The sequence below is a fragment of the Pseudophryne corroboree genome, chromosome 5 (genome assembly GCF_028390025.1).
Source record: "Pseudophryne corroboree isolate aPseCor3 chromosome 5, aPseCor3.hap2, whole genome shotgun sequence".
NCBI classification, from domain to species: Eukaryota; Metazoa; Chordata; class Amphibia; order Anura; family Myobatrachidae; genus Pseudophryne; species Pseudophryne corroboree.
Genome location: NC_086448.1, coordinates 375285896 through 375307725, shown reverse-complemented (window position 1 = coordinate 375307725; position 21830 = coordinate 375285896). Strand labels below are relative to the sequence as shown.

The 21830-nt window shown below is 47.5% G+C and overlaps 1 protein-coding gene across 1 annotated transcript in view; it reads left to right on the top strand.

Annotated features, from left to right (window-relative positions):
- Window positions 1–21830, top strand: part of TRIP13 (thyroid hormone receptor interactor 13) — a 436692-nt gene that overhangs the window by 91142 nt on the left and 323720 nt on the right. Inside the window, exon 3 of the mRNA XM_063922679.1 lies at window positions 3749–3914. Within this exon, the coding sequence (XP_063778749.1) occupies window positions 3749–3914 (166 nt within the window). The remainder of the gene's footprint in view (window positions 1–3748; window positions 3915–21830) is intronic.

The window sequence follows — 21830 nt, the reverse complement described above, 5'->3', positions numbered from 1 at the left end:
ATCCCCATTGTTTGTTAATACCAGGTCTAAGATTGCATTGTACCTAGTTGGTTCCTCAATTAGTTGGACTAAGTAGTTATCATTAAGTGTGTTTAAAAACATATTGCCCCTAGCAGTATCACATGAATCGTTTTTCCAGTTGATCTCTGGATAGTTAAAATCTCCCATCACTACTATGTCTCCTACTCCTGCTGCTCTTTCAATTTGCTTTAGTAACAATTCCTCATCAGATGCGTTGATACCAGTCGGCCTATAGCATACACCCAATAATAACTTTTTTTATTCCTTTTTCACCGCGTGCAATTTCTACCCATGTCTCGACCGTGTCTACAGTCCCCTCCTGAATATCTTCCCGTATATCAGGTTTTAAAAACGGCTTTACATAAAGACACACCCCTCCACCCTTTTTATTTAGTCTGTCTCTCCTAAACAGTGTATAGCCCTCTAGATTGACTGTCCAATCATGAGATTCATCCCACCAAGTTTCGGTAATGCCTATAATATCATACTGTTTGCTTGCTGCAAGTATTTCTAGTTCACCCTTTTTACCAGTAATGCTTCTGGCGTTTACATATATACAACTAAGATAAGTATTTTCTCTTGCGTTAGGGACATCTTTCACCTTATGTAGCAATGATGACCTGTAATCGTCATTGGTTAGTGCTTTGGTAAAATCTCTTTTAGTACCAATGTTAGTAACCTTACCGCCTGCTCTTACCCTCCCCCCAACTTCTCCCCCATTTCGTTTACTACCGCCATCCCCACTATTCTCTCTGCATGACCCGTAGTTTCTAGCTAAACCCTCCTCCCAGGCACCTAGTTTAAAATCTCCTCCAACCTTCTAACCATCCTTCCCCCCAGCACCGCTGCCCCCTCCTCAGTCAGGTGCAATCAGTCACGACAAAGGAGATGGCGCCTGACTGAGAAGTCCGCCCAGTGTTCCAGGAACACAAACCCCTCTTTCCTGCACCAATCCCTAAGCCACACATTTACCTCCCTAATCTCCCTCTGCCTCCCTGGACTAGCGCGTGGCACGGGTAATAATTCCGAGAATATTACCTTAGATGTACTTGCCTTCAGTTTCTTTCCTAAGTCCCTATAGTCTTTCTTAAGGACATCCCACCTTCCGCTAACTTTGTCATTGGTGCCAACGTCTATCTACCCAGTCCGCGATGTGCCGTACCCGAGCACCCGGGAGACAACAGACTGTACGGCGATCACGGTCCCGGTAGCAGATTTCCTTATCTGCCTTCCTGATGATAGAATCCCCTCTCAACAAAAAGCTAAAGCGGTATTGTGCCAGGTCAAGGGACCCTCAGGCGGTAGCGGTAGACGCTCTGGTGACACCTTGGGTGTTCAGATCGGTCTATGTGTTTCCTCCTCTTCCTCTCATACCCAAGGTGTTGAGAATAATACGAAGAAGCAGGGTCAGAACAATACTCATTGTTCCGGATTGGCCACGGAGGACTTGGTATCCGGAGCTGCAAGAGTTGCTCGCAGGGGATCCGTGGCCTCTTCCTCTAAGGCAGGACCTGCTGCGGCAGGGGCCCTGTCTGTTCCAAGACTTACCGTGGCTGCGTTTGACGGCATGGCGGTTGAACGCCGGATCCTAGCGGAAAAAGGGATTCCGGAGGAAGTCATTCCTACCCTGATCAAGGCTAGGAAAGAAGTGACGTTAAAACATTATCACCGTATATGGCGGAAATATGTTTCTTGGTGTGAGGCCAGAGCTTCTCCTACGGAGGAGTTCCATTTGGGCAGTCTACTTCACTTCCTTCAAACAGGAGTGACTTTGGGCCTAAAGTTAGGGTCCATAAAGGTCCAGATTTCGGCCTTATCCATTTTCTTTCAAAGAGAATTGGCCTCTATTCCTGAAGTACAGACCTTTGTGAAGGGAGTGCTGCATATTCAGCCTCCCTTTGTGCCTCCGGTGGCGCCTTGGGATCTTAACGTGGTGTTACGTTTTCTCAAGTCACCTTGGTTTGAACCTCTCAAACTGTGGAGTTGAAATACCTCACGTGGAAAGTGGTCATGTTGTTGGCGTTAGCTTCGGCAAGACGTGTTTCCGAATTGGCGGCTTTATCACATAAAAGCCCATACTTGGTTTTTCACGTGGATAGGGCAGAGTTGAGGACTCGCCCTCACTTTCTGCCAAAAGTGGTCTCTTTTCATGTGAACCAACCTATTGTCGTGCCTGTGGCTACACGGGACTTGGAGGATTCCGAGTCCCTGGATGTAGTCAGGGCTTTGAAGATTTATGTGACCAGAACGGCTAGAATCAGGAAGACTGAAGCTTTGTTCGTTCTGTATGCGGCCAACAAGGTTGGCGCTCCTGCTTCAAAGCAGACTATTGCTCGCTGGATCTGTAACACGATTCAGCAGGTGCATTCTACGGCAGGATTGCCGTTACCGAAATAGGTTAAGGCCCACTCCACTAGGAAAGTGGGCTCTTCTTGGGCGGCTGCCCGAGGGGTCTCTGCATTACAGTTGTGCCGAGCAGCTACTTGGTCGGGGACAAACACCTTTGCAAAGTTCTATAAGTTTGATACCCTGGCTGAGGAGGACCTCCTGTTTGCTCAATCGGTGCTGCAGAGTCATCCGCACTCTCCCGCCCGTTTGGGAGCTTTGGTATAATCCCCATGGTCCTTACGGAGTCCCCAGCATCCTCAAGGACGTTAGAGAAAATAAGATTTTACTTACCGGTAAATCTATTTCTCGTAGTCCGTAGAGGATGCTGGGCGCCCGTCCCAAGTGCGGACTTCTTCTGCAAGACTTGTATATAGTTATTGCTTACATAAGGGTTATGTTATAGTTCTTCGGTTGAACCGTGGCTATGTTGTTGTTCATACTGTAAACTGGGTAAGTTTATCACAAGTTATACGGTGTGGCTGGTATGGATCTCGCCCTTAGATTTACAAAAATCCTTCCTCGTACTGTCCATTTCCTCTTGGCACAGTTTCTCTAACTGAGGTCTGGAGGAGGGTCATAGAGGGAGGAGCCAGTGCACACCCAGAGTCCAAAGCTTTCTTAAAGTACCCTATCTCCTGCGGAGCCCGTCTAATCCCCATGGTCCTTACGGAGTCCCAGCATCCTCTACGGACTACGAGAAATAGATTTACCGGTAAGTAAAATCTTATTTTCTCAGTTTTGTTTAATCACTGTTGTTTCTATTTGTAAAGTGCAATGTAATTTGCTGTGCCATATAAGAAACTTAATAAAGTAAATATCACTCACAATTCTTTGGGGGAGATTCAGATGTTTGAAAAGTTGGTTGGGAGTCTGTTTTTTCCTATCTAATAGACAGGACAACACAGACGCCCAACCGACTTTTCAAACATTTGAATCTCCCCAAGTGAGTTATACCCCTTTCAGATTTACAAGCATGTGGGAAATTGGCAGGTCTACTAGCTGAGAAATTAGTGCGTCTCAGTCCGACCCTGGTATAGAGCTGGTCTTTTACACACTTAAGAAAATCACGGGTTGAAGCACATTCATGTGCAAAAACCCGGGATTTTCAAGTGTGAAACGCGAATAATTCTTTCATAGGGTTAAAATACACATGTAACCAATCTGACATCACATTTTCTGCAGGTTTAAGTACGTTCTGCTTAACACTACATGTTTTTTGGAAAACACAGGTTATCTATGAGATTTCCTTTCTATAGCAAACTAATCACTTGTGGATTTTTTAGATTTGTTTGATTTTGTCTTTTTGTTTGTTTTATTTTATTGTTCCTTTAAATTCTAGCACTGCAAAAACCGAAGATGTAAGGGTTCGTGTTATACAGTTATTAAATAGACACAGTGTTGTATTTGGCGATTATACCTGGACAGAATTTGATGACCTCTTTTTAGTGAAAAATGTGAATTCCGTGGCTATTGTAGATACTGAGTTAAAGGTGAAAGACAGACAGGTAAGACATGCTACTGCTAATTGAAACTTATAATGTGTTTCTAAATTTCTCAATTTGTACACCTTAGACTTCATGTAGCGTTTTCCATAATTGCAAAGGGAGTATTGCCATTTTTTAATTAGAAACCGCTTTCTCTATTTCTGTGGTTTGTTAGATTATGGCAAATGGTCCAGACTAAAAATATAATTCTTCTGCCGTTAATTACTGCATAACGACAAATGGTCAGACTAAAATGTAATTATTCTGCCGTTAATTACTGCATAAGGGGCTTATTCTGCTGCAACTACTTTATAGTCTTTTGTTATAGTCGACTCTGCAACTGTATGCTAATGATAGTATCATCCCTTCCCCTGCTGTACAAGCATGTGTCTAACTGCAAGGCTGATGCGTCCACTTTCAGAATCTTTAGGCACTGTAATTCTGCTTCTTTAGACTGCACTGAAGCTTGTACCAGCCCTACGGTGAGCAATTAACAGTCTGTGTATGCAACCACTTTAGTGACACCCATGCAATGCTCTCATAAGACGCCCTTAATACGTACATGTTAGTGCTTCTGAATAGCCACCTCCCAATCACCACCTGGGTACGCAAAGTACACTTCCAATACATTAATGATACCGGGTGTCTCAATTGCAACTGCTCATCTGTGCGTAGCAACCTAGACCCATGCATATTAGCAACCAATTGCTCGATTCTGTGGACAGCTGCATTGTGTGCAATTTAGAAACAACCTTGAGTGGGTACTGTGCCACTTTAAACAGGCATTACATAAAGCACTAGCAGAGCTCAATTTAGGGATTATTAGAATAGTTTCTTATGCAAAACGGACATGCACCCATGCGTTGAAGGACACTAATGGTGGACCTTGGACAAATATATACTTTCCTCTTTCATCCATGCTGGGTCGACTCAGGAGATCAGGCGCTAAAACAACAGGTGTTAGGCTCTGTCTCCCACTACCCGCTCCCCTCTATAATATCTGCTCTCTCCATCTGGACTTGCATTTTAGTGTCTAGAAGAGGGCAAATGGCTATGTATCATATGCAGGGCTCAGTGCACCAGCAGCACAGGGCTTGGGTATGGGTTCCTTTTCTATCATGTCCTGCTACCAGCAACTAAGGGAGTTCACTGTATGACTAGCTAAGAGTGTCTGGGGTTTTACTAGTGTTCATTCTAGGATTTTTTTTTAGGGCAGGGTGCTGATCATTGAGAAGGGCACATGTTTGATGTGCTTTGCGCAAAAAGCATAGCGCATATGTTTATAGTTTCTATACATATATTTACCCCTACATACAAATAAAACACCCATGTAACTACCCAATATCTGTACTGAAAAAAAGTACTGTATATGTCCAGTCTTCTTGAAAAATTGGCTGCAGCATATAAATAATAAGTAGATAATAAAGGTTTCCTCCAGTGCTGGAGTGGTTATAATCTCTGTGTTATATAACAGAAAATGTAAGCAGAGGGTTAAAATATATATAGGTACAAAACAAGTATTTTCTTCTACTAGGGAAATACTGTAAGCAGTACATGCTCACTGCTTACCCTGTTGTTTCCCTCTTCGTCAGAGTGCTGTGTTATGCAGGCAGCCACAGCAATGATGCCATTTACAGTCCCTCCTCTGCCATCCACTTTGCCAAGGATAGAAATTGTGTTCCAATTTCAGTGGTGGGCAAGGAGAAGACAACTACATTGTAACATGGTCTCTGACTTGAATTCTGTATACAAGGGGGCAATTTATGATCCAGCAGGGTGCACTGAAAAAGGGCAAGGTGCTTTTTCACATTTCAAAAATGGACAGGGTGCGGCAGCCTGCTAAAACAGCCTAGAAGGAACACTATTTACCTAAACAGATCATATCTCAAAAAGAACTTGGATTTCGGCAGGTAGTTAAGGCCTGCTGTGGGTGTATCGTTGGACTGCGACTCTTTGCCACACGTTCCCTGCTTCACTGCACTGTCTGAAGGGCATTCCATGACTGGGTGGTACTGTCACTGCTTTTCTGCTGCAGTGTTCAGTCACACAAAAACAGATGTTCCTTTTATGTTAATTTCACATACGTCATAGAGGATGCTGGGGTCCACTTCAGTACCATGGGGTATAGACTGTTCCTCAGGAGCCATGGGCACTTTAAGACTTTTCAAGGGTGTGAACTGGCTACTCCCTCTATGCCCCTCCTCCAGACCTCAGTTTTAGAAATGTGCCCAGGCAGACTGGATGCACTCCAGAGGAGCTCTACTGCGTTTCTCTGAAAAGACTTATGTTAGGTTTTTTATTTTCAGGGAGGACCGCTGGCAACAGTCTCCCTGCTTCGTGGGACTGAGGGGGCAGAAGTAGAACCAACTTCCTCAGAGTTTCATGGCTCTGCTTCTGGCTGACAGGACACCATTAGCTCCTGAAGGGAACTGAACGCTAGCCGTGCCTAGATGCTCACTCCCACAGCACGCCGTCACCCCCCTCACAGAGCCAGAAGTCAGAAGACAGGTGAGTGTTAGAAGACAGATCTTCAATCAAGAAAGTGACGGCTAAAGGAACCGCGCGGCTGGCGGGAGCGCAGTGCGCCATGTTGCCCACACATATACAGGCACTGCAGGGGGGGGTGCCCTGGGCAGCATGAAACCTATGGAAACTGGCATAAATAAGGGGCATAAGTTGCTGAGGCACAGTCCTACCCCCGCCAGTATAAAAAAATTACCTCATAAAAGCTGAGGAGAAACACGCCATTTAAGAGTGGAGCTTCCTCCTCAGTCAGCCAGCACACTGCTCAGCGACATTTTCTCTCTCTCCTCAGGCTGCAGAGACAACGCTGGTCCTCCTCCACTACTGAACAAGTATCAGGGTGCACAAGAGGGGGGGGGGGGGGGGCACAGTGAATTTGGTGCTATATAATTGTGTGATTAGCATTATAAAAGCGCTGCATGTCAGTGGGCATTTTGTGTTCACAGACATTGTGTTACTGGTGCTGGGTTGTGAACTGGCAAATCCTATCTGTGTCCCTCTGACAGATTTTACTGTGGGTCTGTCCCCTATAAGTTCGGGAGTGTCTGTGGTGTGGTTGTGCACGTGTGTGACAGGCAGGGAACTCTTCCTCTGTGGGAGACATGTTAGAGACACAGAGGTGTAATATGACACCAGGAAAACTGAATATAATCGGTTGAAGATGTGATTTTTAATAGTTCTGCCTTTCATCCACAGCGACCCCTCTGGGTCACATACAAATTTGCACAAGTAGTACTAACTGATACCGACACGGACTCTGATTCATGTGTCGACACTAGTGATTCCAGGGGAATAGATCCTAAGTTAGCAAAAAGCATTCAAAACATGTTTTAGCTATAAAGGAGGTGTTAGAAATTACGAAACCCCCTCTTTTACCACAAGGAGAGGGTTTACTTTAGTAAAGAAGTAATGTAATTTTCCCTCCACCTCAGGAGTTGAACAGTCTCTTGGAGGGAGTCTGATTTAACCTGAAAAGAATTTTCAGATTCCCAAAAGGAATTCAGGCAGCTTACCTTTTTCCAAAAGGTGTGAGTCACCCCGCATTTTAGACAGGGCCCTGTCATAAAAGAGAAAAGGTGTTTCTCCCTGCGCCTGGACTGGCTTCAATTAAGGAGCCGACAGACCGCAAGCGAGTGAGGTGATCTATTGATGTGGCCAATGGGACACTACTCAGGCCTACCATTGTCTGTGCGTGGGTGAGTAGTGCTATTGAAAAGTGGTCAGAAAACTTGTCATTATATATTGACACAATAGATGGAGACGAGATACTCCTAACGTTAGGTCATATCAAAGATGCTGCTGCGTACGTACTAGAAACCATGAAATATATTGGTCTCTTGGGATCAAGAATCACTACCATGGCAGTATCGGCTCGGAGGGCGTTGTGGATTCGCCAGTGGAATGCTGATGCAGATTCCAAAAGAAATATGGAGGCTCTCCCGTATACAGGGGAGGCCTTGTTTGGTGATGGGCTGGAGGCGTTAGTCTCGGCGGCTACCGCAGGTAAGTCGACATTCTTGCCTTATGCTCCTACACCGGCGAAAGACACATCACTCTCACATGTAGTCATGTCGGCCCAACAAATAAAAAAAGGCCAAAGGTTCCCCCTTTTTTGCAGGTAGGGGAAGGGGAAAAGGAAAGAAATCCACAGCGTCTTCCGGATCGCAGGAGCAGAAGTCCACCCCTGCTTCTGCCAAATCTGCAGCATGACGCTGGGGCTCCCTTGCGGAAGTCCGCTCGGGTGGGAGCACGTCTGAAACTTTTCAGCCAAATCTGGATTCAATCTGGCCTGGACCCATGGGTCTTACAAATAGTGTCCCATGGGTACAAACTAGAGTTTCAGGATGTTCCCCCATGCCGATTTTTCCAATCGACCTTGCCAGCTTCTCTTCCAGGAAGAGAGGCAGTAACAACTGCAATTCAGAAATTATGTCAGGATCAGGTCATTGTCCTGGTACCCTTGTCACAGCAAGGAGAAGATTTTTATTCAAGCCTCTTCGAGCCGTCCAGCTTCGGAACTACGGTCAGACCGATTTTAAACCTGAAAAGGTTCATGTTCAAGATGGAATCCCTGAGGGTAGTGATTTCCAGTCTGGAGGAGGGGGACTTCATGGTGTCAGTAGATATAAAGGATGCTTACTTGCATGTTCCCATTTATCCTCCTCGCCAAGCTTATCTGAGGTTCGCAGTACAGGATTGCCATTACCAGTTCTAGACGTTGCCGTTGGGACTCTCCACGGCACCGAGGGTATTCACCAAGGTGATGGCGGAGATAATGGTCCTCCTTCATCAAAAAGAGTCAATATAATTCCTTATCTGGACGATCTCCTGATAGAAGCGAGATCCAGGGAACAGTTGGTGCAGAACATCGCACTCTCCCTGTCAATACTCCAACAACACGGTTGGATCATGAATTTTCCAAAGTCGCAGTTGGAACCGACGACAAGATTGTCCTTTTTAGGGATGATTCTGGACACAGAAGTACGGAGAGTATTTCTTCCAGTGGAAAAGGCTCTGGAAATCCAGAAAGTGGTCAAACAAATATTGAAACCAACAAGCGTGTCGATCCATCAATGCATTCGGTTGTTGGGGAAAGATCGTAGCAGCCTACGAGGCCATACAGTTTGGCCGATTTCATGCCAGAGTATTCCAGTGGGACCTGTTGGACAAGTGGTCCGGATCCCACCTACACAGGAAAAATAATCCTGTCCCCCAAAGCCAGGATTTCGCTCCTGTGGTGGCTACACAGTTCTCACCTACTAGAGGGACGCAGGTTTGGGATTCACGACTGGGTCCTAATAACCACGGATGCAAGTCTCCGAGGCGGGGGAGCTGTCACACAGGGGGAAAGTTTCCAAGGAAAATGGTCAAGTCAGGAAGCCTGCCTTCGTATAAACGTTCTGGAATTGAGAACCATTTACAACGGCCTTCAACAAGTGGTACATCTTCTTCAAGATTATCCCGTGCAGATCCAGTCGGACAATGTAACGGCAGTCGCTTACATAAACAGGCAAGGTGGAACGAAAAGCAGAGAGGCAATGGCAGAGGTGACAAGGATTCTCCTCTGGGCAGAAAGACATGTTAGAGCTCTGGCAGCAATTTTCATTCCGGGAGTGGACAACTGGGTAGCAGACTTTCTCAGCAGACACGATCTCCATCCAGGAGAGTGGGGCCTCCACCAAGAAGTCTTTGCAGAGGTGACAAGTCTTTTGGGGGAGTTCCTCAAGTACACATGATGGCATCTCGTCTAAACAAGAGGCTTCCGAGATATTGTTCCAGGTCGAGAGACCCTCAAGCAATAGCAGTGGATGCACTGGTGACCCAGTGGCTGTTTCGGTCGGTATATGTTTTCCCTCCACTTCCACTGATTCCAAAAGTTCTCAAAATAATAAGAACAACAAGAGTTTGAGCAATTTTCATTGCCCCAGACTGGCCAAGGAGGGCTTGGTATCCAGATCTTCAGGTGTTGCTCATAGAAGATTGTCGGCCTCTTCCTCCTCGAGAGGACCTACTACAGCAGGGGCCGTGTGTGTATCAAGACTTACAGCGGCTACGTTTGATGGCATGGCTAGCCCGAAAGTGTATTCCCAAGGAAGTCATCCCCACTCGTATTCAGGCCAGGAAAGGAGTAACGTCTAAACATTACCACTGTATTTGGAGAAAATATGTGTCTTGGTGTGAATCCAAGAAGGCTCCTACGAAAGAGTTTCAGTTGACACGTTTTCTCCATTTTCTGCAGGCTGGTGTGGATGCAGGCTTTAGATTGGGGTCAATCAAGGTCCAGATTTTGGCCTTATCAGTTTTCTTTCAAAAACAATTGGCCTCCTTTCCAGAAGTTCAGACGTTCGTGAAAGGGGTTCTGCACATCCAGCCTCCAGTGGCACCATGGGACCTTATTGTGTTGTTGCAGTTCCTTCAATAAGATTGGTTTGAACCTCTGCAGGAGACAGAATTGAAGTTTCTCACTTGGAAAGTGGTGATGCTATTGGCCTTTGCATCCGCAAGGCGGGTGTCTGTATTGGGGGCCTTGTCTCACAAGAGCCCTTACCTGATTTTCCATGAAGATAGGGCAGAGTTAAGAACTCGTCAACAATTTCTTCCAAAGGTGGTTTCGTCCTTCCACATTAACCAACCTATTGTGGTGCCAGTAGCTACTGACACTTTCACTGAGTCACAGTCTCTAGATGTGGTTAGAGCTTTGAAGATTTATGTTGCAAGAACAGCTCGGTTACAGAAAACAGAGGCTCTGTTTGTTCTGTATGCTCCCAGCAAGATTGGGTGTCCTGCTTCTAAGCAGACTATTGCGCACTGGATCAGAGGGACAATTCAGCACGCTCATTCTCTGCTTTACAACTTTGCCGAGCAGCTACTTGGTCAGGGTCAAACACATTGGGCCGATGAGGATCTCAAGTTTGGTCAATCGGTGCTGCAGGGTCATCCGCACTCTCCCGCCCATACTGGAGCTTTGGTATAACCCCATGGTACTGAAGTGGACCCCAGCATCCTCTAGGACGTATGAGAAAATAGGATTTTAATACCTACCGGTAAATCCTTTTCTCCTAGTCCGTAGAAGATGCTGGGCACCTGACCCAGTGCGTACTTTACCTGCAGTTTGTTCATTATAGTTACACAAGTTGTGTTAAATTTGTTTTCAGCATGTTGCTGTAAATGGTTCATGCCTGTTGGCATGTGTCATGTTGAATGCCATGTTGTGCGGCATGGTTGAGGTGTGAGCTGGTATGAATCTCACCAATAGTATAAAAGTAAATCCTTTCTTCAAAATGTCCGTCTCCCTGGGCACAGTTCCTATAACAGGTCTGGAGGAGGGGCATAGAGAGAGGAGCCAGTTCACACCCTTGAAAAGTCTTAAAGTGCCCATGGCTCCTGCGGAACAGTCTATACCCCATGGTACTGAAGTGGACCCCAGCATCCTCTATGGCAGGGATGGGGAACCTTCGGTCCTCCAGCTGTTGTTGAAATACACATACCAGCATGCCTTGCTACAGTTTTGCCATTTGGTCATGCTAAAACTGTTGCAGGGCATGCTGGGATGTGTAGTTCAACAACAGCTGGAGGACCGAAGGTTCCCCATCCCTGCTCTATGGACTAGAAGAAAAGTAATTACCGGTAGGTATTAAAATCCTGTTATAACACTGATGTTATATGGTATACAGTACATCATGTGTATAGTATGTTACATATTCTTTCTCATCTATGAGCAACTGGATGGCTAGTATGCATGAAGAAAAGATTATATACAGTATTATGTTATATAATGCTGATGATGTACTACATCTCCTTCCAGAATGAATGGACATCTGTCTTACATATTCTATACAATACAAGATTGCATAATGATAATGAGGTATGGTGTTTATCATATGTATACTACAGTAGGTTGGCATAAGGCTGATTTTGGTAGGATGTGATGCCCTAGTCTCTTTCAAGGTTTAAGGATTCTACATATGTGATTATAGCTTATGCTGTAATTACATAGATCAGGATGACAAGCGTGCAGTCTATTTGATTGCAATTGCTGCGTGTCTGGAGCTAGGGCAGTTTCTGTACAGTAACCAAGAGAGGAAAGCAGAGGAATTTTGCTTTACAGTGGTGCACTTATGTTAAATTGTTTAAAAAATAACCTTTAATTCATATTATATTAAAAAGGAGATGTTAGCGAAATTTCTCTGACGTCCTAGTGGATGCTGGGTACTCCGTAAGGACCATGGGGAATAGACGGGCTCCGCAGGAGACTGGGCACTCTTAAAAGAAAGATTAGGTACTATATCTGGTGTGCACTGGCTCCTCCCTCTATGCCCCTCCTCCAGACCTCAGGTAGAATCTGTGCCCGGCCAGAGCTGGATGCACCTAGTGGGCTCTCCTGAGTTCACTAGAAAAGAAAGTATTTGTTAGGTTTTTTATTTATTTTATTTTAGGGGAGAGAAGCAAACCTACCTGCTTGCAGCTAGCTTGTGCTTCTAAGGCTACTGGACACCATTAGCTCCAGAGGGATCGAACACAGGGCCCGACCTCGATCGTCCGTTCCCGGAGCCGCGCCGCCGTCCCCCTTGCAGAGCCAGAAGACGGAAGAGCCAGAAGACGGAAGATAAAGATGAAAAACGGCGGCTGAAGACTCCTGTCTTCATTAAGGTAGCGCACAGCACTGCAGCTGTGCGCCATTGCTCCCATAGCACACCACACACTCCGGTCACTGTTGGGTGCACCGCCCTGGGCAGCAATTAGTTTACCTTTTGGCATAAATTAGCACATAATACAGTGTATAACACTGTATATGTGCAAAACCCCCCGCCATTAACATTATAAAAAGCGGGAGAAGCCCGCCGCTGAGGGGGCGTGGCTATCTTCCTCAGCACAGCCAGCGCCGTTTTCTCTTTACAGCTCCGCTGGAAGGACGCTCCCCAGGCTCTCCCCTGCAGTATCCAGTACGACAAGGGTAAAAAAGAGAGGGGGGGCACATAAATTTAGGCGCAATTTGTGTATTAGCAGCTATTGGGAAAAATCACAGTATAGTGGAAATCCCTGTGTTATATAGCGCTCTGGTGTGTGCTGGCATACTCTCTCTCTGTCTCCCCAAAGGACTTTGTGGGGTCCTGTCCTCAGAGCATTCCCTGTGTGTGTGCGGTGTGTCGGTACGGCTGTGTCGACATGTTTGATGAGGAGGGCTACGTGGAGGCGGAGCAGGAGCCGATAAGTGTGATGTCGCCCCCTACGGGGCCGACACCAGAGTGGATGGATATGTGGAAGGTATTAACCGACAGTGTCAACTCTTTACATAAAAGGTTCGATGACGTAACAGCCTTGGGACAGCCGGCATCTCAGCCCGCGCCTGCCCAGGCGTCTCAGAGACCATCAGGGGCTCAAAAACGCCCGCTAGCTCAGATGGCAGACACAGATGTCGACACGGAGTCTGACTCTAGTGTAGACGAGGATGAGACAAATGTACAGTCCACAAGGGCCATCCGATGCATGATTACGGCAATGAAAAATGTGTTGCACATTTCTGACATTAACCCAGTTACCACTAAAAAGGGTATTATGTTTGGGGAGAAAAAGCAGCCAGTGACTTTTCCCCCATCTGATGAATTAAATGAATTGTGTGAGGAAGCGTGGTGTTCCCCTGATAAGAAACTAGTGGTTTCTAAGATGTTACTGATGGCGTACCCTTTCCCGCCAACGGATAGGTTGCGCTGGGAGACATCCCCTAGGGTGGACAAGGCGCTCACAGGATTATCTAAAAGGGTGGCACTGCCGTCTCAGGATACGGCCGCCCTAAAGGAGCCTGCAGATAGGAAGCAGGAGGCTATCCTGAAGTCTGTTTATACACACTCGGGTACTATACTGAGACCTGCTATTGCCTCAGCATGGATGTGTAGTGCTGCAGCAGCATGGTCTGATACCCTGTCAGACAACATTGATACCCTCGACAGGGATGCTATATTGCTAACCATAGAGCATATAAAGGACGTCGTCTTGTATATGAGGGATGCACAGAGGGACATTTGCCGGCTGGCATCTAGAATTAATGCAATGTCCATTTCTGCCAGGAGAGTATTATGGACTCGGCAGTGGACAGGTGATGCTGATTCTAAAAGGCACATGGAGGTTTTGCCTTTATAAGGGTGAGGAATTGTTTGGGGACGGTCTCTCGGACCTCGTATCCACAGCAACAGCTGGGAAGTCGACTTTTTTACCTCAGGTTCCCTCACAGCCTAAGAAAGCACCGTATTATCAAGTACAGTCCTTTCGGCCTCAGAAAGGCAAGCGAGTCAGAGGCGCATCCTTTCTGCCCAGAGGCAGGGGTAGAGGAAAAAAGCTGCACCAGACAGCCAGTTCCCAGGAACAAAAATCCTCCCCTGCTTCCACTAAGTCCACCGCATGACGCTGGGGCTCCACAGGTGGAGCCGGGTGCGGTGGGGGCGCGTCTCCGGAACTTCAGCGACCAGTGGGTTCGCTCACAGGTGGATCTCTGGGTTCTACAAGTGGTATCTCAGGGATACAAGCTGGAGTTCGATGCGACTCCCCCTCGCCGTTACCTCAAATCAGCATTGCCAGCGGCTCCCAGGGAAAGGGAGGTAGTGCTGGCGGCTATTCACAAGCTGTACCTTCAGCAGGTGATTATCAAGGTTCCCCTCCTTCAACAGGGACGGGGTTACTATTCCACAATGTTTGTGGTACCGAAACCGGACGGTTCGGTGAGACCCATTCTAAATTTAAAATCCTTGAACACTTATGTAAGGAAGTTCAAGTTCAAAATGGAATCGCTCAGGGCGGTTATTGCAAGCCTGGAAGAAGGGGATTTTATGGTGTCGTTGGACATCAAGGACGCGTATCTGCATGTCCCCATTTACCCACCTCACCAGGAGTACCTCAGATTTGTGGTACAGGACTGTCATTACCAATTCCAGACGTTGCCGTTTGGTCTGTCCACGGCACCGAGGGTATTTACCAAGGTAATGGCCGAAATGATGATACTCCTTCGGAAGAAGGGAGTTATAATTATCCCGTACTTGGACGATCTACTTATAAAGGCGAGGTCCAGAGAGCAGTTGTTAGTCAACGTAGCACTTTCTCGGTACGTGTTGCAACAGCACGGCTGGATTCTGAATATCCCAAAGTCGCAGCTGATTCCTGCGACGCGTCTGCTCTTCCTTGTCATGATTCTGGACACAGAACAGAAGAAGGTGTTTCTCCCGGTGGAGAAGGCCCAGGAATGGTCATCGCTGGTCAGGTACCTCCTGAAACCAAAACAGGTGTCGGTGCATCACTGCACGCGAGTCCTGGGAAAGATGGTGGCTTCTTACGAAGCAATTCCCTTCGGCAGGTTCCATTCAAGGATCTTTCAGTGGGATCTGTTAGACAAATGGTCCGGATCGCATCTTCAGATGCATCGGTTGATCACCCTGTCCCCAAGGGCCAGGGTGTCTCTGCTGTGGTGGCTGCAGAGTGCTCATCTTCTCGAGGGCCGCAGATTCGGCATACAGGACTGGATCCTGGGGGGCAGTCACTCAGGGAAGGAACTTCCAGGGACAGTGGTCAAGTCAGGAGACTTAACTACACATAAATATACTGGAACTAAGGGCCATTTACAACGCCCTGAGTCAAGCAGAGCCCCTGCTTCAAAACCAACCAGTGCTGATTCAATCAGACAACATCACTGCGGTCGCCCATGTAAACCGCCAGGGCGGCACAAGAAGCAGGATGGCGATGGCAGAAGCCACAAGGATTCTCCGATGGGCGGAAAATCACGTGCTAGCACTGTCAGCAGTGTTCATTCCGGGAGTGGACAACTGGGAAGCAGACTTCCTCAGCAGGCACGACCTCCACCCGGGAGAGTGGGGACTTCATCCAGAAGTCTTCATGCAGATTGTAAACCGTTGGGAACGGCCACAGGTGGACATGATGGCGTCCCGCCTCAACAAAAAGCTAAAAAAATATTGCGCCAGGTCAAGAGACCCTCAGGCGATAGCTGTGGACGCACTAGTGACACCGTGGGTGTACCAGTCGGTTTATGTGTTCCCTCCTCTTCCTCTCATACCCAAGGTACTGAGGATTGTAAGAAAGAGAGGAGTAAGAACTATACTCATCGTTCCGGATTGGCCAAGAAGAACTTGGGACCTAGAACTACAAGAAATGATCTCAGAGGAACCATGGCCTCTGCCTCTCAGATGGACCCTGTCTGTTCCAAGACTTACCGCGGCTGCGTTTGACGGCATGGCGGTTGAACGCCGGATCCTAACGGAAAAGGGCATTCCAGATGAAGTGATTCCTACGCTGATAAAGGCTAGGAAAGATGTGACAGCACAACATTATCACCGTATATGGCGAAAATATGTTGCTTGGTGTGAGGCCAGGAAGGCCCCTACAGAGGAATTCCAGTTGGGTCGATTCCTGCACTTCCTACAGTCAGGAGTGACTATGGGCCTAAAATTAGGATCCATAAAGGTCCAGATTTCGGCCCTATCTATTTTCTTTCAAAAAGAACTGGCTTCACTACCTGAAGTTCAGACGTTTGTTAAGGGAGTGCTGCATATTCAGCCCCCTTTTGTGCCTCCAGTGGCACCTTGGGATCTTAACGTTGTGTTGGATTTCCTGAAATCCCACTGGTTTGAGCCACTTAAGACCGTGGAACTAAAATATCTCACGTGGAAAGTGGTCATGCTATTGGCCTTAGCTTCGGCTAGGCGTGTGTCAGAATTGGCGGCTTTGTCGTGTAAAAGCCCTTATCTGAACTTCCATATGGACAGGGCAGAATTGAGGACTCGTCCCCAATTTCTCCCTAAGGTGGTATCAGCGTTTCATTTGAACCAACCTATTGTGGTGCCTGCGGCTACTCGGGACTTGGAGGACTCCAAGTTACTAGTTGTAGTCGGGGCTTTGAAAATCTATGTAGCCAGGACGGCTGGAGTCAGGAAGACTGACTCGCTGTTTATCCTGCATGCGCCCAACAAGCTGGGTGCTCCTGCTTCAAAGCAAACTATTGCGCGCTGGATCTGTAACACGATTCAGCAAGCTCATTCTGCGGCAGGATTGCCGCATCCTAAATCAGTAAAAGCCCATTCCACGAGGAAGGTGGGCTCTTCTTGGGCGGCTACCCGAGGGGTCTCTGCTTTACAACTTTGCCGAGCTGCTACTTGGTCGGGTTCAAACACATTTGCTAAATTCTACAAGTTTGATACCCTGGCTGAGGAGGACCATGCCTTTGCTCATTCGGTGCTGCAGAGTCGTCCGCACTCTCCCGCCCGTTTGGGAGCTTTGGTATAATCCCCATGGTCCTTACGGAGTACCCAGCATCCACTAGGACATCAGAGAAAATAAGAATTTACTCACCGGTAATTCTATTTCTCGTAGTCCGTAGTGGATGCTGGGAGCCCGTCCCAAAGTGCGGACTCTCTGCAATACATGTATATAGTTATTGCTTACCTAAAGGGTTATTGTTTTGAGCCATCTGCTGACTGAGGCTCAGTTGTTGTTCATACTGTTAACTGGGTATGGTTATCACAAGTTGTACAGTGTGATTGGTGTGGCTGGTATGAGTCTTACCCTGGATTCCATATCCTTTCCTAGTAATGTCAGCTCTTCCGGGCACAGGTTCCTTAACTGAGGTCTGGAGGAGGGGCATAGAGGGAGGAGCCAGTGCACACCAGATATAGTACCTAATCTTTCTTTTATGAGTGCCCAGTCTCCTGCGGAGCCCGTCTATTCCCCATGGTCCTTACGGAGTACCCAGCATCCACTACGGACTACGAGAAATAGAATTACCGGTGAGTAAATTCTTATTATTGCTTAAAACTATAGAATAAGTTAATAAAGTTAGGAAAAGTGGTTAAAAATGTGAACTCCTGCGTTGCATACGTCCACTGAACTACATGCTTGTCACAATAAACAAATTATATACGTACAATTTGTGTCCTGTTTTTAGTGTCTGTACTTACATTAGGTGAGTTGTGCAATAGTCAATCTGGTGCTGGTAATTCTGACATTTTCAGTATCTGAATGTTTCTCATGACTGATACCAGCTTTGTCTCACACACCAATACTATTTATCGCATCCTCCCGGACTTAATGTTGTATAACACAGATGTCACTTTCTCCAGTGGGATTATAATCCTCCCACAGGTAATGCACAACACCTATATTCACACTGTTTAATGCAATATACAGAGCAATGGTATGATATTCTATATAGATGCATCAAATTTCCTGTCACCTATAGGATGATTCCGATTATAGTGTCAGTCACTATGTCAGTAAGGTAAATGTCTGTGCAGTGCATTTGGGGTCATTCCCTCTTAGAGTATTCATTCAACACTGTCCGTATTTGCGGGACTTGGTTCAGATCAGTATCACAATGCTGTGTGTTCTATATTGCTACTTTAATGTTTACAAATTCAGACATATACCCAGAGATCTCTCCCTTTGGAATGTTTCTTATGACTGATACCAGCTTTGTGTCACACACCAATACTATTTATCGCATCCTCCCGGACTTAATGTAGTATAACACACAGCATTGTGATATTGTAAGTATTGAAAGTACTTTTCCTCGGCCCTTTCATAGTCCAGGTAAAGCAAAAGGTCAGGCGTGCCCAAAGCAAGCCTGTACTTCCAGGCCTGCCAAGCCCAGACTGAAGCATGCTTGGGCAGCCCGTCAGCCAGCTACAAAAACTGATAAGCCGACCACATGACGGGGCGGGCCTCCCTCTGGGGGATCTCAGGGTAGGGGGCCGACTTCTAGGTTTTACCCAGGAATGGTTGAAGACCACTTTGGATTCCTGGGTGAGGGAAGTCGTTGCTCGAGGTTACGCCATACCCTTCAAGAATCGCCCACCTCATCGATTTTGCCTAACAGATGTGCCCCTGGATCCGGCAAAAGCAAACACGTTGCACTCGGTGGTACATTCCCTCCTGTCCACAGGAGTGGTGGTACAGGTGCCTCTGACTCATAGGGGCGAGGGGTTCTAGTCCCGAAACCGAACGGATCCTCGCGGCCCATTCTCAATCTGAAGTCCTTGCACAAGCGTGCACATTTCCAAGTTCCGTATGGAAACGCTGTGCTCTATTGTTCTGGCCATGGAGCCTCGGGACTATATGGTCTCTCTGGACATACAGGAAGCCTACCTGCATATTCCTATTGCGGTATATCATCAGCAGTACCTACGGTTTGCAGTGGGCAATTTTCATTACCAATTTCGGGCGTTACCTTTTGGTTTGACAACGGCTCCGCGAGTCTTCACCAAGGTTATGGCGGTCATGACGGCCATGCTACGCCGTCAAGGGGTCAGGATACTACCATACCTAGACGATTTGTTGATCCTTGCGAGTTCCTCAGAACTTCTCTTGTGTCATCTTGATTTGACAATCCAGTGCATGCAAGCCCACGGATGGCTGATCAATTGGAAGAAATCCTCCCTTTTTCTGACCTGGGAGCGTTATTGGACACCCACAACCAGCGGTTGTTCCTGTCTCAGGAGAAAGTCCTGAAGCTTCAGGACAAGATCATATGCTTCCCATCTCGTCCGCAAGTGTCGATCCATTCGGCGATGCAAGTGCTAGGTCTCATGGTGTCGGCTTTCGACATAATGGAGTATGCTCAATTCCATTCTCGCCCTCTGCAGAAGTTGATTCTGTCCAAGTGGGATGGCCTGCCTCACCGGATCAGATCTCACATGATCTCCCTATCTCCGGAGGTCCGTCTGTCCCTGAGTTGGTGGATTCAGGACCAACGATTGAGCAGGGGCCGTCCCTTCTGGATATCCAAATGGATGCTGCTGACAACGGATGCCACTCTGAGAGGTTGGGGCGTGGTGTTGGAACAACACACTCTCCAGGGTCGGTGGACCGAGGAGGAGTCTGTACTCCTGATAAACATTCTGGAACTGCGGGCAGTGTTCAATGCGTTGACAATGGCCCAGCATCTGATACTGTGCAGACCTGTTAAAGTACAATCGGACAACGCCACCATGGTGGCGTACATCAATCATCAGGGCGGCACTCGAAGCCGCATGGCAAAGGGGGAAGTATCCAGGATTCTTCAGTGGGCAGAACGCCATCTGCCGGCCATATCCGCAGTGTTTATTCCGGGCGTTCTGAACTGGGAGGCGGACTATCTCAGTCGTCAGGACGTGCACGCCGGAGAGTGGAGCCTACATCGGGAGGTGTTTCAACTTCTCGTGGACAAGTGGGGTCTGCCAGATGTGGACCTGATGGCGTCTCGACACAATCACAAGGTTCCGGTCTTCGGAGCACGGACAAGGGATCCTCAAGCAGCGTTCGTGGATGCTCTATCAATCCCGTGGAACTTTTGGCTGCCATATGTGTTCCCTCCGGTGTCCCTCCTGCCCAGAGTAATACGGAAGTTCAAGCAAGAAGGAGGAAACCTACTTCTAGTCACTCCAACGTGGCCCAGGCGGCACTGGTTCTCTGATCTACAGGGCCTCTCATTGGATCGTTCCCTTTTACTTCCACAACGACCAGATCTCCTCATTCAGGGCCCTTGTGTTTACCAGGATTTGGCCCGTCTGGCTTTGACGGCATGGCTCTTGAAGCTTCCGTCCTGAGGGCCAAGGGTTTTTCTGAGGCAGTCGTTCAAACTATGTTGAAGGCCCGTAAGCCGGCTTCTGCTCGGATATACCATAGGGTCTGGAATGCTTACTTTACTTTGTGTGCGTCTCACAATCATGACATTTTCAAGTTTAGTACGGCCAAATTATTGGCCTTTCTACAACAAGGCCTGGATTTAGGCCTGCGTCTGGCTTCCCTCAAGTTTCACATCTCGGCCTTGTCGGTTTGGTTTCAGAGAAAGATCGCTACCCTGCATGATGTCCATACTTTCACTCGGGGTGTTCTGAGGATTCAGCCTCCTTATGTGCCACCTGTGTCCCCTTGGAATCTGTCGGTGGTTTTGGAGGCATTACAAGAGTCTCCGTTTGAGCCTCTTACCTCTGCTGACCTTAAGTGGCTTTCCCTTAAGGTGTTGTTTTTGCTGGCTATTGCTTCAGCTAGAAAGGTCTCGGACTTGGGTGCTTTATCCTATAAGTCCCCCTATTTGATTTTTCACAGTGACCGGGCGGTTCTTCAGACACGCCCATGTTATTTACCCAAGGTGGTGTCTTTCCACCTTAACCAGGAGATTGTGGTTCAGGCCTTTAATTCTCCTGAGTTGTCTTCCAAAGAGCGATCTTTGGATGTGGTACGGGCTCTCCGTATCTATGTGAAGAGAACTTCCTCCGTTAGGAAATCCGATTCTCTTTTCTTGTTTGGTTTTCACAAACGTGACTGGCCTGCTTCTAAGCAGACATTGGCCAGATGGATTAGAATGGTGATTGCACATGCTTATGTACAGGCTGGTCGTCCGGTTCCTGCTACCATCAAAGCCCATTTTTCTCGGTCGGTTGGACCTTATTGGGTGGCCCACCGTGGTGCGACCCTTGAACAATTGTGCAAGGCGGCTACGTGGTCTTCGGGGAACACGTATATTAGGTTCTTAGCCTTTGATACTGCCGCTTCCCAGGATGCTTCCTTTGGACGCCGGGTTCTTGTGCCCGCTACAATGCGTCCCCTCCCATAAGGAACTGCTTTAGGACATCCCCGATGTTATTCCTTGTGGAGCCCAGTGTACCCCGCAGCAGAAAATGAGATTTATGGTAAGAACTTACCGTTGTTAAATCTTTCTGCGTGATGCACTCGGCTCCACAATGCGCCCACCCTGACGCACTTAGCTTTTTTGGGTTGGTATTGGCATAGCCGCTGACACCCTCTTCTGCGGTGAGTGTATGGTGTAATTGGCTACGAGCGGTTGTCGTCTCTGGTATCTGCTGCTGCATTTGGCAGGTTAACGAAACTGAGCTTCTGTGCACGGAGGCAGGGTGTTATAGGATGCGGCGCTATGCATCT